Here is a 15471-nt window from a genome sequence, read left to right on the forward strand (position 1 = left end):
TTTTTTGAGACAGGATTTCTCTGTAGCTTTGGAGCCTGTTGTCCTGGAACTAGCTCTTGTAGACCAGGCTGGCCTCAAACTCATAGAGATCCGCTTCCCTCTGCCTCCCTTGTGCTGGGATTAAAGGCGTGCACCACTACTTTTTTGTTTTTCAAGACAGGGTTTCTCTGTGTAGCTTTGGATGTCCTGGAACTGGCTCTGTAGCCCAGGCTAGTCTCACAGAGACGTGAGCTGTGTGCTGGTATTAGGCATGTGCCACCACCATCCAGCCAACATGTTTTTTGAGACAAGGTTTTACTCTGTAGCCCTGGCTAGCCTAGAACTTGTTAAGTAGATCATGCTGGCCTTTTATTTACAAAGATTCCCCTGCCTCGGTCTCTCAGGTCCTGGGATTAAAGGCACGCACCACTACACCAAGTTTTTTTTTGAAACTTTTGGGACAGGGTATTGCTAAATCCTTCCAGGTCTTGTGGTCCTCCTTCAGGAGGACCTGGGATTGAGGGAAACTGCCAACAGTTCTACTTCCTTTTCTGTTTTGTAGTTATTTCAGGTATCTGAAAATGGTCGAGTATAGTGGCTCACACCCTTAATCCCAGCATTGCAAGGCAGAGCAATCTCATGTCCTGTGTTTGATACTAGCCTACTCTACATAGTGAGCTTTAGACCAGTCAGGGCTGTATACTAAGACCCTGTTTCATTCCTCTCCCCACTAACTCTCAGCAGTCTGTCTGGGCACCCGAAGGATGCTGGCATGAGTAGTATTTCATTAGCTCATAAGGGTCCGTGTAACTAGAGGCTGAACGTGAGGCCAGACTTTAGGCTTAAGGCAGAAGGGCCCAGCAGCAGGGCCCACAGGAACCAACCCAATGATTAAGCTACTTCTGCCTGCAGGTCTCTGAAGGTTGGTCTCCTCATTTCCCTGGACTACTGGTGGTGCACAAATGTTGTCCTCCACGGAGTGGCAGAGGTCTGTCCTCATATCTTGAGCACATGCAGGGAGGGGGAACACTGGAGGTAGGGGTGCTGGGGGGACCAAGGACTGGCCACCCATCCCCAGATTTTCCTCCATGCCTGTGGTCAGAACAGCCCGGAGTACGTGGAGGTGATGTCTGCGTGTCACCAGCGTGCGGCTGACGCCCTGGTGGCAGGAGCCATCCGCAATGGGGGCCTCTACGTGAAACTGGGTCAAGGGCTGTGCTCCTTCAATCACCTGCTGCCACCCGAGTACATCCAGACATTACGTGTGTTGGAGGACAAAGCTCTTACTCGGGGCTTCCGGGAGGTGAGCCCAATGATGGGGAGGAGGAAAGAGGGGGCTGCCTGCCTCTGCAGCTCTGGAAGTGACTCTAAGGTCATTCTTGCCAGGTGGATGAGTTGTTCCTTGAAGACTTCCAGGCACTGCCTAGTGAGCTCTTCCAGGAGTTCGACTATCAGCCGATGGCTGCTGCAAGCCTGGCTCAGGTGCACCGTGCCAGGCTCCATGATGGCACCTCTGTGGCTGTCAAGGTATCTATGCTGCTGCACACTAGATGGATGCTGGGCCAGCGGTGACCCTGGATCTCAGTGTCCCCTGGCCTACTGCAGGTACAGTACATCGACCTACGAGACCGCTTTGATGGGGATGTGCACACACTGGAACTCCTGCTGCAGCTCATAGGGCTCATGCACCCCAGCTTCAGCTTCAGCTGGGTCCTACAGGTAGTGCCACCCATAGTAGGTAGGGGAGTGGCGGCTAGTGGTAAATGCTAAACCTACACGTGACTGACCTGTCTGCCTGCATATGACCTTTAGGATCTGAAGGGGACCTTGGCCCAGGAGCTGGACTTCGAGAATGAGGGCCGAAATGCTGAGCGCTGTGCTCAGGAGCTAAAGCACTTCCGTTATATTGTTGTCCCTCGGGTGCACTGGGACAAGTCCAGCAAGGTGAGCTGGGTAGAGCCTTCCCTGAGGGTGGGGCAACATAGGCCTGCTGAGCTCATGCAGCCTCTTGCTCTCCAGCGGGTGCTGACAGCTGACTTCTGTGAGGGCTGCAAAGTGAATGACATGGAGGCCATCAAGGAGCAGGGGCTGGCAGTGCAGGACGTGAGTATCACATGCTGGGGCAGGGCAGTGGGTGCTAGGCAGTGGGTGCTGCCATGGATTCCCTATGCTCTCCCTAGGTAGCAAAGAAGCTGATCCAGGCTTTTGCTGAACAGATATTCTACACTGGCTTCATCCACTCTGACCCCCACCCTGGCAATGGTAGGAAAGGCCCCAGGGTGGGATCTCAGAGGGGTGGCTTGAGCTGACATGCTGTGTTCCTAGTTCTGGTGCGGAAAGGTCCAGATGGAAAAGCAGAGCTGGTGCTCCTGGACCACGGGCTCTACCAGTTCCTGGATGAGAAGTAAGATGGGGCCAGGCAGAAGGGGGTCAGACCTTCCTTGGGCCCCTCTTCTGCAGCTTGAAGCTCAGTTAGGCCTTCCTGCAGGGAGCGATCCTCCCTGTGCCAGCTGTGGCGGGCCATCATCCTGAGGGACGATGCTGCAATGAAGACACACGCAGCTGCACTTGGGGTACAAGGTAAGGGTGAGTGTTTGTGGAACAGGCGGAAGCTTGCCACTGTGTACCAAAAGGACCTCCTGCCTTCTCCAGACTACATGCTGTTCGCTGAGGTGCTCATGCAGCGACCTGTGCGCCTGGGCCAGCTGTGGGGGTCCCACCTGATGAGCCGTGAGGAGGCGGCCTACATGCAGGACATGGCTCGTGAACACTTTGAAGGCATAATGGAAGTGCTCAAGGCACTGCCCCGGTCCATGCTACTCGTGCTGCGGAACATCAACACAGTGCGTGCTATCAACTCAACCCTGGGCGCCCCCGTTGACCGCTACTTCCTCATGGCCAAGAGGTTGGTGAGCCAAGGGGAAGCCTGGAGGTGCTGCAGCAGGTTAGCAAGCTGATGTGTGTGTCTGATACAGTGCTGTCTGGGGTTGGAGCCGCCTGGTGGGTGAGGCATACCACGGCATTTACAGCAGTAGCCTCTTGCGCCACGTCAAGGTCATCTGGGAGGCATTCAAGTTTGAGGTGGCTCTGAGGTGAGTGAACATGGGGGCTGGATGGGTGGCTGGCCAGAATCTGCTCCCCATCGACTTACGACCCTTTACCCTGCTCCCCTAGGCTGGAGACCCTTGCCATGCGGCTCACCGCCATCCTGTTGCGTGTCCTGGCCCGCCTGGGCTTTGCCCCCGAGGCAGAGGAGGTCTCCCAGTACTTGGAGATGTAGGTCCCTGCCAGGATGACTACAAGGTTGCCAGGGGCCAGCAGAGCTTCCAGCCTGGGCACACTGAGCAGGCCCAGTGCAGATCTCTCGCAATCCGGGGCCTGGAATGGGGAACACACTATGGGGCTCTTAAACACACTCATCTGAAAGAAATGGTTTTCTTTTTGTTTTATACAAAACGGGTAGAGCTAAGTGTACAATGGCAGGGTGGCATCACAGGGCTAGAAGTGAGCAGTGACACGGTCTGTTTCCAGCAAGTCATCCAGGATCTGTGGGATGACAGGGAGGTAAAGATGGGGGTGGGTAGGGCAGGTGAGGCAAATGGGCTAGGGTGAGGGGTGGTACTCACAATGTCGGGTGTGGTACCGATCTTCTTGGCCAGCTCACTGCGCTCCATGGTGCTAAGGTATAGGTAGCGGTTTAGTAGCTCTCCATCAAGGACGTTGCGCACAGCATTCTGTAGGGTGCGCCGGTCCACGTGCAACATTCTGGGGTGATGGACATGAGGAGGTCAGAGCACAGCTGGGGTGCGGGGAGCGACCAGGGGAGGGGCACACTCACCGGAAGGCACGGGGGTTGAGGCCGGCATGGTGGGGTAGCATAGTTGTCAGTGCATTCTGCAGCATCAGCAGCCGCCGGTATGTCTTCTCTTGCATGGGCAACAGGAGCCCAATGCCACCGTCCAGGGTGGCTGCGGAGATGCTGTGTGAGCCAGGCTGGCCCTCCCATCCCTAGACACCCCTACCCCAGTACTCACCAAACCATGTGATATGCTTGTTTTCCCACACAACCGACTTCTTGCTGGGTCCCTCTGCAGCACCTCTGCACGGGGTCCTCCAGAATGTGTTCACATGGGCACCCACATGGAAGTCTGCCCGGCGCAGCAGGCGCATGCCCCCAAAACTCTCTTTGGCTGGGCACAGGAACTCAGGTCATGACCTGTCCACTGCCTGGTACCCAGCCCAGGAAGAGGTCAGAGAGGAACCACTCACCTTCCGGCAGATACATGTACACCATAAGATTGCGGTCTCGGTCAGACACTGATGAACAGAGAGACCCACAGTCAGCCTCAGCTACCCATCCCCCTCTAGTATAGCCTCCCACAGGCCCACACACTCACCTAAGAAGCCCAGCTGGGCATTGTCCACCATGAAATCCACGCTGTACACCTCCAAAGGCTTGGCATCCTGGAGAAAGACAAGGGCAGTATTAGAGCAGGCACTGGGCTGGTGCCCACCTACACACCTGTCCCTGTGAGTACCCGGGACACCAGGCTCAGCGTCTTGCTCTCCTCCTGGTAACGCAGCAGTGAGATGCTCTTCATGACGTCTGCGGCCAGGATGAAGTTCTTGACACTGATCATCTGGTGGATGTAGAGCTGGGTGTCAATGAAGGCCATGCCCGTCAGCTCGCTGGCCCGCAGGCTCCACAGGAAGATCTGAGGGGCAGAAGGTGGTGAGCAGAGCGGCTGGTGGAGGCAGAGCAGCTGTGACAGGAGAGAGGGGAAGGACAGGAATAACACACTTTTTGGCCAATGGCTGACACCAGGTGGCCATTGCAGTGGCATAGCGCGGTCACAGGCCCCTTCTGCTCCTTCTCATACAGGACCTTGAACTTGTTCTTGGTCAGGGGCTGCCCAGGCTCAGGCACCACTTCAATCACGTCCATGATCAGGATCTGGAAGGGCAAGGGAATGCATGGAGATGGCAGACGGTCTGCTGGGGGCTGCCTGCCCCCCACCCAAAGGCCCTTACCCGCCCACGGCACGTGACTTCCTCCCCCTGCATGAGGCAGGTCCCAGCAGCCACATAGCCCTTTAGGCCTGAAACGGTCTCCTCACTGCGTAGTGACACAGTCTTCATGCACGTGACATGCTCCCATTCCTCTAGCTCGATCCTGCATGAAGCCAGGCTGTCAGCACCTGCCACCTCTGAGCTGCCAGCAGACAGCAGCCCCTGGTGGGTCCAGCCTCACCTGGCATTGGGAATGGCCTCCCAGCTGACTGGGGAGATGAGCTGGATGGAGAAGGCTTCTTGCTGGGGGTGGATGTATCTGTCATCTGTTGGGGTGGGGAAAGTGAGTCACCTTGTAGACTGGGCCAAGCTCTGCCCCGCCCTACCCTCAAGTGTTGCATACCTCTCTCAATGGCCTCAAATTCCTTTTCCTCACCAGTCATGCGTGGGATGCGAGTGCAGGGTGTGTTGGTGCTGGTGGCCACGGCATACACCTGGGATGGGAGGGGGTGTCACAAGCCAGAGGCCAGGCTCAGAAGATGCCTGGGGAATGTGGGAGAGGGACAGACCTTGGACTCTACATGGTAGGCCACGTAGTGGGCTGTGCAGCGCAGTGGGATCTTCCTGACAGGCCATGGAGCATCATAGGACAGGTAGGCAGGCAGGACGCTGATCCTCAGCTCACCCTAGGGGTGCAGTGGGCAGCAAAGTCAGTTTGATCTGGGGTGAACAAGGCCAGAGCCAGCTCTGGTGATGGGATATCCGGACTGCTGTGTTGGGTAGTGCCCTGGAGAGGCTAAAGCTTTGGTAGCCTGACTGTCTAAGCTCACTTCATGTTGGTGGACAGTGGCACAGGGCACGGGAAGGCCAGGGCCAGAGGACCCTGGGGACTGGAAACAGTAGTAACTCCCACAGTAACTAGGCAAAGGAGCCTGGGACCCAGGCCACCCTTCCCCAGCAGTCCTGTGTTACTGGCTCCTGGAAAGCACGTGCCATTGGGGCCTTAATCATTGCTACCATCTGGACAGCACAGAGGGTTAAACAGGTCAGAAGCATGTGCTTGCCACAAAGCCATACAGCAACTGAGAGGCAGAGCAAAAGGTAAAGTCAGCTCAGCCTGGCTCTCGGACTTCATTGGTCACATCCACCTCTGCTGTCCTGTTCTCAGTCTTCCCAGGCTAAGCCACAGTTGAGTTCCTTGGCCCCAGCAGTTTCTACTGTCTTGGCCCTCTGCTCCCACAGCTGGAGGCCAGGCCTCCTTACCTGTCTGTTGAAGTACAGGAAGCCACGAGGGCAGTTCACATTGTGGAATGGAGCAAAGGAGTCAATGGGGCCATCAATGCCCATGGGATGCAGACGCAGAGCCCCACGGCCAGTCACCAGGAGCCAGTGAGGCGAGGGTCCGCAGATGAAAACCTGGAGACAGGCACTTTGAGCGCACTGTGAGTGAGGCTCCACCCTCAATCCAGGCCCTGCCAAGCCGCTTGCCTACCCCTGAATAGCCATAAATATCCTCAAAGTAGCGGAAACGTGCCACACGGCCTCGGACTCCAGGTCCCTCCTCGGTGCTGCACCCTTCTGTCTTCTTCTTAGATGGCTTCGGCTTCTTCTCACGGAAGTTGATATTGTGGGGGACCTAGCAGAGGCCACAGTAAGTGCTGGGTCCTCCAGACCCTGTCGGCCTGGCCTTCCAATCTACCCCATGCTCAACCATGGCACCTTCTTGAAGCGAACTTTCAGATTTCCCTGGCCAAGCTGAGAGTCATGGGGGAAGGCTTCATAGATAAGCAACTCCTGGTCCACGTGTACCTGAGGGAGCCAAGCATAGATAGCTAAGGGGAGGGGAGGGGCATGAGGATGGGGCAGAGCCTTGGGGGGCAGGTGACAAGGAACTTACCAGTAGGTAGGGCCTGCTCTGCCGGCTTCCCAGGGCAACCAGCAACACCTCCTTGACCAAAGGCAGCTCCCCCTGGCGTGTGGCCTCCTCCTTTCGGACTTCACCTTGTGTAGTGGGCTGTCCAAAAGAACTGTCCACCAAGACCCGCTGTCCCACAGGGAAGTTCTTAACTAGGAAAACCAGCCGCCAGTCTGGGAGCTGGTAGATCTGGAGAGAGGGCAGTGGTTAAGACTGGGAACCAAGGCTATTGTGGTGTGGTTGTAGTGTGTGTGTGTGTGCGTGATAGACCCACCTCCATGGTGCCATTCTCCCGCACCAGCAGACACCAGTGGGTGGGGTCTACCCTGAAGGGTGCAGGGTCACGGTCAGCCGGGGGCTGGTTGCTCCTGCGGGCCTCCTCTTTGCTGGGACTGAAGAGGGAGCCGGAGTCCCCATATAACATCTCTTCCTCATCGTCCACTGTGGGGCTGGGAACCAACACATAGATGCATCACAGCCTGCCATGGGGACACCAGCAGCTCACAGACCAGTCCCTACGCACCTTGTTTCCGAGCCCAGACCTTCAGCTTCTGAGCTACTTCGGCCCCCCAATTCATCACGGGCCCCACCCAGGCGGCTCTCAGTGGTAAACATGCCACTGACATCACGGTACAGGCAGAGCGCAATCACCTTAGACTGCTGTAGAAAATGGGATAGGATTCAGACAAGGGCAGGGGGCAGGTAGTGGGAAGACAGGGCATCAGGCAAACATAGGGGCCTACATGATGCAGTGGAGGCTTGTGTAGTGCCAGGCGGTGGTGGCGGCCACCATATGAATCACTCTTGAGTAGGAACATGGTAACGTGACCCTCAGCACTCATGATGACCACATACGGATCAGCCACAGCACACTGGACAATGGGGGCACCCAGGTCCACAGGGATGAAGTGCAGCTGATTCACTGTGGACACAAGGTCATTAGGGTGAGGCGGCACACCCACACCCCCTCAAGACCAGCGCACAGACCTGCCCACCTACCGCCTTCCAACAGGCGAATGCCCAGCGGTGAGACTTGGACAATATAGCGATTGTCCCCAATGTTTCCGGCAAAGACCGTGGGGCCCTGTGTGGCAAAGCCACTGGTGTCCAGCTCCATGATCTCCTGGCCAGTCTGTAGGATCTATGGCGACAGTGGTGAGTGGTGCCCTTCCCCAGGGGACCCTGATCCTAGTCCCAGGCTCTCTTTTTTACCATGGTTGAGTCTTCCCGGCTAAGAATAAGGAAGCCATGTCGTCGCCCATCCTCCTCTGCTTTGGGGGCAGCAGGCTCCTGCTCCGTGCTTTCTGCTTTGGGCGTTTCTTCCTGTGAGGCCAAGAGAGGAGCAGCCAGGGGCCGCAGTCTAGCCCAGCGTCCCCAGGTGCCGGACAATTCCCTCCCCTCTGGGTCTCCTTCTCAGCCCAGTTTCTACCTCCTCTTTCCGCACTGGAGCAATGACCGTCCACATATCATAGCAGCCAGGAAGTTCAAAGGTTGTCACCACCTGGGGCCGGATACTCTTCTAGAATAAAGAATAAAGATGGGGTAGGAATGAGGGCTCAGCCCAACCACGTTGTACCAGGAGTCTCCCACCCCCACCTACACATACCTGCAGCACTGACAGGGCCCCATTTTTCCCGTAGCCAGAGCAAACCACAATCTCCAGGTCTGGCTCAGGACTGTTCTGAAACTACAGAGTAGGGTAAGGACACAGCCTCCCATCCCACCCCCAGGCTCTGCCTACAGTCCCAGCCCCTTGAGTACCTCTTCAGAGAGGAAGGCAGGCTCGCCCACAGCAGCGTTGGCACAGGGGCCAATGTTGAGCATGCTGTCGCACACCTGTGGACACAGCAGTGGTCAGGTAGAGTAAAGGGGTGGACACCCACTACCTTCCCTAGTCTTACCTCAAAAGAGTAGGTGGCCAGCTGTGTGCCTGACTGGGCCTCACTGCCATACACTTCAATTTCATCCACCTCATCCTGTGGCACCGTCTTGCCTCCTGCAGCAGACAGAGCCCAGCTGAGTCCAGCTGTGAACTCTGACCCTCCCCTGCTCATCCTAGTCCATGCTCTCACCTGTCCAGCCCGCTGTAGGGTCCACTCGCTTCTTCTTGGAGGGAGGTTCTTCCTGTAAAATGAATGAGTATCCCTGAGGCTGTCCCACACGGGGTCAAGGAAGAGCAGGCCCAGGGACCCTACATGGTGGGCACTTACCTTGTCAGCAGCCTCACGGACAGAGCTGGCCAGGGGCTCCTGCAGCTTCTCTGTGTACTTGAGGAGGAGGGAGTTGCCCAGGCGAGAACCCAGGAACAGGTATCCCGGCTCCATGGTGACCATCTGAGGGAGAGGTATGAATAAGAACACAGCTGGACCTAGACCCACACTCCCAACCCCGCTCTACTCACACTGGTGGTAAGGACACTAGCAGCTGCCTTGTCAAAGTGAAACGCTCGGACACTACGCATGCCATCAGTGATGAGGGTCAGCACGTAACTGTGGGTAAAGGAAGGGCATTAAGTGGACAAAGGACACAGAGGCACCGAGAAGACCAGAATGTGGGCATCTCAAAGGTCAGGGTCCATGGGCTCTGGGCTCACATCTCGCCTCCCTTGAGGGAGATGACCATCTTATCGTAAGAGATGAAGGCTGCCTGTGCGCAGTCCAGGGTGATCCGTACGCCTTCTTGGGTACCTATAGGGTACACATCGATCATGCAAACTGGATGCCTTGCCCTGAACACAGCCCTCTCCACCAGGCCCATCCCACTTTGCCGATTTACACCCCACTCACGTAACGGGAAAGAAGTGGTGCCTGTGGTGAGACTATTGAGAGCCACACCGTATGGGGGAACACTCTGGTTCAGGTACAACAGAGAGTTAACAGCAAAGATCACCACCCCACCTGGAGGGAGACACTGCTGTTAGCAGTTCACTGCTGCCCCCCTCCCCCACACCCATTGCCATTCAACACAGCCAGACCCTTACCTATGGGCTTGGGCACAGCCAGGGCCTGGGTACAGTCAAAAGGCAAGCTGGTGAGGGACCAGATGACCGGATGGACTTTCTGTGTGATGTTCAGCGAGATAGCCACAATGGAGCACGTGTCCTGCCTCACGGCCACCCGCCTAGAGCAGCAGGCAGGTCATCCAGAGGCAGTCACACTACTCCCAAGGCCAGAGACCCAGTTACCCCATCCCTCTATACATAGCCCTGACTGGGCAAGACATCTGGGGGCCCACAGCAGAGGGTCCCGGCCTCACCCGGGCCAGGTCTGGTTGGGTTCAAACAGGATAAGCAGGGTGGGCTCGTAGTAGCCATGGAGGAACTGCAGGTCAATGATGTTGAGCAGCTTCTCATCCAGAGCCCGCACATCGATGATGTAGCTGGGCAGGAAGCTGGACCTCTGTCTAAGGACCAAAAGTGTCAGCAGGAAGGGACAGGGCAGAAAACTCAGGACTCTAGGGTGCTCAAAACCACAGCCACCCCAGCTTGGTACTCACCCTTCGCCCATGAGCCCCTCATGCTCCTCAGCCAGGCTTTCTCTGCGGAAAGGCAGAACTACCAGCCTCGTGCCGTAGATGAGCATGGCCGCGCAGCGCCCATCAGGGTCCACCCGTACACGAGGCGTATGCACATTCTGCACAAAGCCATCCTGGGGGCAGAGGGGACATCAGTTGGGCTATAGAAAGTCTGAGGGGAGCTGGAGAGATGGCTCAGCGGTTAAGAGCACTGACTGCTCTTCCAGAGGACCCGGGTTCAATTCCCAGCACCCACATGGCAGCTCACAACTGTCTGAAAATGTAGTTCCACGAGATCTGACACCTTCACACCAACGAACATAATAAAGTTAAATAAATAAAAAAATTAAAAAAAAAAAAAAAAAAGAAAGTCTGAGGGAAGCACCGAGGCAGTCAGAGAGAAATGCAAGAGGGGCTGCTAGGCTAACCCTGGGCCACTCCTGGGCTTGGCTTACCCGAAGTTCAGGCTCCTCAAAGTAGTGGAGAGAGAGGGTCTTCAGGTCATGGGTGCCTGGGTCATACTCCACCACTGACAGCTGGAGGCAGGAGGTCATAGCCCATTCAATACCAACCCTGACAACACTGAGACACCAACCAGCACTGCTTCCGTAACACACCACTGTGCCCAGGACCTCCTGCAGACTCATACTGCTCACCTTAGCATCTTTGAAACTGAGAAGCAAGGCATCACGTTTGGCACCCGCAAGTTGCACGCTGGCCATGGACATGACGTTGCCAAAAAAGGAGAAGGAGGCTACCAGCTCTAGTTTCTCTCTATGGGCCTTCCCCTCTGGAGTAGAGGTCAACAAGTCAGGCCTGGGTCCTGTTCCCGGGCCACGCACACACATCCCACCCCGGTGCAGGGCTAGAATGGCTATCCTATACTTACCCGTGCCCCCATCACTCTTGGTCAGAGCCTGGAAGGGAAAAGGAAGCAGGAAGAAGTCACACACTATGTAGCCCTATCTCATCCATGAACACAGTCATCTGAAGGACAGAAAGTCCACCCAGGGCTGGCCCCTGCCATCAGCAAGCTCTGGAGCCTGCCCTGAAACTCTGACCAGGCTAGCCTTGAACTCACAGAGATCCACCTGCCTCTGCCTCCCGAGTGCTGACCAAGAGTGATGGGGGCACTATCTGTACACTGGGAATTAACAGGAGTGTTTGCTTTTATTTGAGGGGTAGCGTTTCACACAGGACCTCTCTATCTATTAGCTCTGGTTGTCTTGGAACTCACTAAGACCAGGCTGGCCTTGAACTCACGGAGATCCTCCTGCTCTCCAGGGACTAAATAAAAGCAAACGCTCCCATTAATTCCCAGTGTACAGATAGTTGCTTTCTCCCTCACCTTTAAAGCTCTCTCTCGATCTGAGTTCTGTTCTTAGCATTCCTATCACGCAGCTCACAAGCACCTGTAACTCCAGCTCCTACTCCTGGCCACCATGGAATAGCAACACTACCCCTGTAACTGCTAAGACCCATTACCCACAAAACTGACAAGATCCTGGCATCACTCTGTTCCCCTTGAATGCCACCTCTATCCATCCTGAACCCCATGGCTTCCCATCACCTCATGGCTACACTGGTCCAAGCCACCATTAATTCTTGCCTAATAGCTATAGCCACTTCTTGACTGGTCTCCTTGGACTTGTGTCAAACATAAGTTGGGTAAGATCATTTCTTCGCCAAGATCCCCTTCTTGGAGAGTGTGGCATGGAGTCCCAACCTTGTCACCTCTCAACTGTTCTCCCTGCCTTCCTCCACCCCTTAGCCTCTATCACAGAAACAGTTTTGCTTGAAACCACTTTGTCTACCCCCCCCACACACACACTTCTTCATACCTCCTTGTCTATTTAAATCATTTCTAGAGCTGAGATTTCCCTGCAGCCCTGCCCAGGTCTGCTGCCCCACTGACACCGCATCTCCTTGTCTGTATATGGTGCACACACATATATGTAGACGAAACACTCACATAAAATCAAATGAATAAACCTAATTTTAAAAATTTAGGGGAAAGGGGGGAAGAAACTGGCCTTTTGGCTTCATTTTTGTCTTGTTTTTGCTTTGCTTTGAGAAAGATTCTCACTATGTAGCACTGGCTGGCTTGCAACCACTTTAGATTGAACATCCAGAAATCTGTGTGCTTCTGCCCGAGACTGAAGGCCTGCATTACCAAGACCCACGGAAATTGCCTCTTGAAAGAAGGCTTCCTGAACCACTTGCTGTCACTCTAGCAACCAAAGCACTCCTATATCATACCTATTGATGGGTTTGTTCCACTTTCTACATCTACTGCCAGTAGTCGGTCCCCTAGCTACATCCAGCCTTGCTCCTTTACGGAGAAGTTGTCCTTCCCCCAAACAAACTTGCTCAGTATCAGAAGCGCTGTTTGTTTGGAAGCGCCCAGCCTCCTTCACCGGATGTAACTCCCGGAGACACTGCGGCAGTCTGTGTGCATTCATTTACTAAACGGTCATCTCCCGCAAGGGCCTGGTTCACTGCCATATCCTTACTTCTAAGCACATGGAAGGTCTGCAACAACCTGCTGGAAATGCCAAAAAAACAAGTAGGAGACCGTAGGCAGAAGCATCCCCGCAATGGTAGGAGGAGGCCAAACAACACGGTAGTGGAGAACCGGCACTGGGGACAAGTGACTGTAGGCAAAGCTCGGTTCCTGCCCTGAGGAACCTGCCGAGGTGACTGCGGTATGGCCTCGGCGTCTCCGCTCCGGAGAAGCGGCTTACCTCAGCGTCGCGGTTCAGGCGGTACACATAGAGCTGCGAGGTGCCGGCCACCACGAGGTTGCGCTCACTGTTATTGAAGAAGTTGCAGTACATGGCAAACTCCAGCCCTGTGGGCGGGTGTGCCTGCTTGTACACCGCGTACATATTGCCGCCACTGTCACGCCGGAGCCGCCGACTCGGGGGAACAGAGACGGCAGCGGACTCGATCCGGCCGCGCGCGCAAACCCAGCCACCAGGTTCCGAGTCTCTGCGCCTGCGCTTCTCGCCCGGACCTGCCTTCTAGGAGGACCGACCTGATAGTTGAGAAACAGGGTTCCGGACTACTTCGCCTGTGCTCCTGTGCGCCTGCGCACCGGGGCTGCCTTCGAACAGCGGCCCCTAGTGGCCAGTCTTGGTTATCACTGAAGCTCCTGGTCCCAGAGTTGGAGGGTTCTGCATGTCCCCTCCCCTCGTTCCCACTCCGCTCCCTCCAAGGTTTTCCTCCTTAGCTAAATCTAGAAACTTGAAATCTCAGGCAATAAAGAAAGTTCCGGAAAAAGATACAGGAACATGTAAAGTCACACTTCCCCTGCTCACTCAGTGAACGACGGACTATTTGGATGTCTAAGTTGGTAGGTAACCCCTGTATCACACTAAAGATTTCTTTTTTAAGTATTTTGTTGTTGTTGTTGTTTCTTTGTTGTTGGGTTTTTTGGTGGAGGGTTGAGGGTTGTTTGTTTTGTTTTTCGAGACAGGGTTTCTGAGTAGCTATGGAGCCAGTCTTGGAACTCCCTCTGTGGACCAGGCTGGTCTCGAACTCACAAAGATACGCCTGCCTCTGCCTCCTAAATGCTGGGATTAAAGGCACTCCTCTACCGCCTGGTTTCCTTTGTTTGTTTGTTTGTTTATTTTTTTTTGAGTCAGGGTCTTGCTATATACCCTTGGCTGTCCTGGGACTCCGTGAAGAACCGGCTGGCCTCGAATTCACAGAGATCTGCCTGCTTCTTCCTGCCAAATGCTGAAATTAAAGCCGTACAATTATGCTGGCACATATACACATACTTTAAAAAATAAAATCTTAGTTGGTGGTGGTGGTGCATGCCTTTAATCCCAACACTTGAGAGGCAGAGGCAGGCGGATCTCTGAGTTCAAGGACATCCTGGTTTACTGAGTGAGTGAGTTCCAGGACAGCCGGGGCTACACAGAGAAATCCTGTCTGGAAAAACCAAAATAAAATAAAATCTTAAAAACAAAAAGTCTTTAAGACCTCTCACGTGCTACCTCACACTTGGAATCCTAGCACTCTCAAGGAGGACTGTAGGGGCTGGAGAGATGGCTCAGCGGTTAAGGGCATTGCCTGCTCTTCCAAAGGTCCTGAGTTCAATTCCCACCAACCACATGGTGACTGACAACCATCTGTAATGAGGTCTGGTGCCCTCTTCTGACCTGAAGGCATACATGTAGACATAATATTGTATATATAATAAATAAATTTCTTTAAAAAAAGGAGGACTGTACACATTTGAGACCAATGTGGTTACCCATTGTTAACCTGTGTTGGAAGCAGTTGGAACATTCCTCCAAATTGAAAGTCTTCTCTGGAGAGAGGTTGCTAGGACTCTGGAATTTGTAAGGTGCAAGGGTTTCTGAGAGACCCAGAGTGGACCTTCCAATACCCTGAGGGCTAAAGTGAGTGTGGTCACCCAGGCAGGTGAACTTTTGTCTTGTTTGATTCATTAGTTGGTTTTTCAAGACAGCGTTTCTGTTTAGCCTTGGTTGTCCTGGCTACAAGGCTGGCCTGAAACTCAGGGATCTGCCTGCATCTGACTCCCTAGAGCTGGAATTAGACTGTGCCTGGTGCTACCTCAGCTTTTCTGTGACCAACTGCTTTTGAATCATCTTCCCTTCTATAAATAGAACTCTGTATCTATACTTCTGTGAGTAGCCCCAATAAACCCATTAACCAAGTTGGACTTTTGTGAAGTCATTCTTTACTCTGCTATGGTAACCTCGTTGGGGTAAGGAGATATTTGCTCATAGCTCCCCAAGAAGTCACAGGCCACTCTTTCTCAAAAACAAGCAAACAAACAACCCAAAGCTCTTCGTAGTGTGCATAGCTTTATTCCCAGCACTAGGAGGCAGAAGCAAGCAGATTGAGTTCAAAGCCCTGGTCTGTGTATGGAGTTAAACCAATCAAGAATAGTGAGACCCGCCCGGCGGTGGTGGCGCACGCCTTTCACTCGGGAGGCAGAGGCAGGCGGATCTCTGTGAGTTCGAGACCAGCCTGGTCTACAGAGCTAGTTCCAGGATAGGCTCCAAAGCCACACAGAA

General features: G+C 54.5%; 2 protein-coding genes across 5 annotated transcripts in view; one reads left to right on the plus strand and one right to left on the minus strand.

Annotated features, from left to right (window-relative positions):
* Adck5 (aarF domain containing kinase 5) overlaps positions 1–3271 on the plus strand; it is a 13387-nt gene extending 10116 nt beyond the window's left edge. Inside the window, exons 4-15 of one of the 3 annotated variants that reach the window (XM_026782563.1) lie at positions 892–967; positions 1058–1282; positions 1366–1506; positions 1585–1698; positions 1792–1923; positions 1999–2082; positions 2160–2241; positions 2305–2383; positions 2468–2559; positions 2632–2884; positions 2955–3071; positions 3154–3271. In XM_026782563.1, the coding sequence (XP_026638364.1) occupies positions 892–967; positions 1058–1282; positions 1366–1506; positions 1585–1698; positions 1792–1923; positions 1999–2082; positions 2160–2241; positions 2305–2383; positions 2468–2559; positions 2632–2884; positions 2955–3071; positions 3154–3259 (1501 nt within the window). In that variant the 3' untranslated portion in view covers positions 3260–3271. The remainder of the gene's footprint in view (positions 1–891; positions 968–1057; positions 1283–1365; positions 1507–1584; positions 1699–1791; positions 1924–1998; positions 2083–2159; positions 2242–2304; positions 2384–2467; positions 2560–2631; positions 2885–2954; positions 3072–3153) is intronic. The other 2 variants (XM_005354118.3, XM_026782564.1) reach the window with 2 other exon arrangements.
* A 138-nt stretch (positions 3272–3409) lies between these two features.
* On the minus strand, positions 3410–13385 carry Cpsf1 (cleavage and polyadenylation specific factor 1). 2 transcript variants are annotated; one of them, XM_026782544.1, is made up of 37 exons: positions 13162–13385; positions 11307–11334; positions 11074–11207; positions 10873–10953; positions 10400–10551; positions 10160–10306; positions 9885–10024; positions 9691–9801; positions 9498–9591; positions 9306–9393; positions 9115–9237; positions 8977–9028; positions 8806–8900; positions 8666–8740; positions 8511–8591; positions 8334–8423; positions 8117–8227; positions 7904–8045; positions 7648–7826; positions 7428–7561; positions 7179–7353; positions 6887–7093; positions 6709–6798; positions 6482–6625; positions 6253–6405; positions 5559–5675; positions 5393–5483; positions 5231–5315; positions 5011–5152; positions 4781–4933; positions 4518–4694; positions 4377–4443; positions 4249–4296; positions 4014–4169; positions 3818–3947; positions 3606–3744; positions 3410–3525 (listed from the first exon to the last, which is right to left on the minus strand). In XM_026782544.1, the coding sequence occupies exons 1-37, from the start codon at positions 13303–13305 to the stop codon at positions 3478–3480; spliced, it is 4323 nt and encodes a 1440-aa protein (XP_026638345.1). In that variant the 5' UTR covers positions 13306–13385; the 3' UTR covers positions 3410–3477. The 2 variants fall into 2 exon arrangements, with proteins under 2 accessions (XP_026638345.1, XP_005354174.1); XM_005354117.2 differs by having other exon boundaries at positions 7428–7564.
* Positions 13386–15471: the final 2086 nt, after the last annotated feature.

This window comes from Microtus ochrogaster, chromosome 15 (assembly GCF_000317375.1).
Source record: "Microtus ochrogaster isolate Prairie Vole_2 chromosome 15, MicOch1.0, whole genome shotgun sequence".
Classification (NCBI taxonomy): Eukaryota; Metazoa; Chordata; class Mammalia; order Rodentia; family Cricetidae; genus Microtus; species Microtus ochrogaster.

Bases quoted from the DNA above. Each gene is read 5' to 3' on its own strand.
- Cpsf1 (XM_005354117.2), bottom strand. From the start codon at position 13,305: ATGTACGCGGTGTACAAGCAGGCACACCCGCCCACAGGGCTGGAGTTT. The intron at 6,799-6,886 runs GTAAGTTCCTTG...TGGCTCCCTCAG, and splicing joins AGAGCAGGCCCTACCTACTG to GTACACGTGGACCAGGAGTT. The intron at 4,695-4,780 runs GTGTGTTATTCC...TCTGCCCCTCAG, and splicing joins TGTCAGCCATTGGCCAAAAA to ATCTTCCTGTGGAGCCTGCG.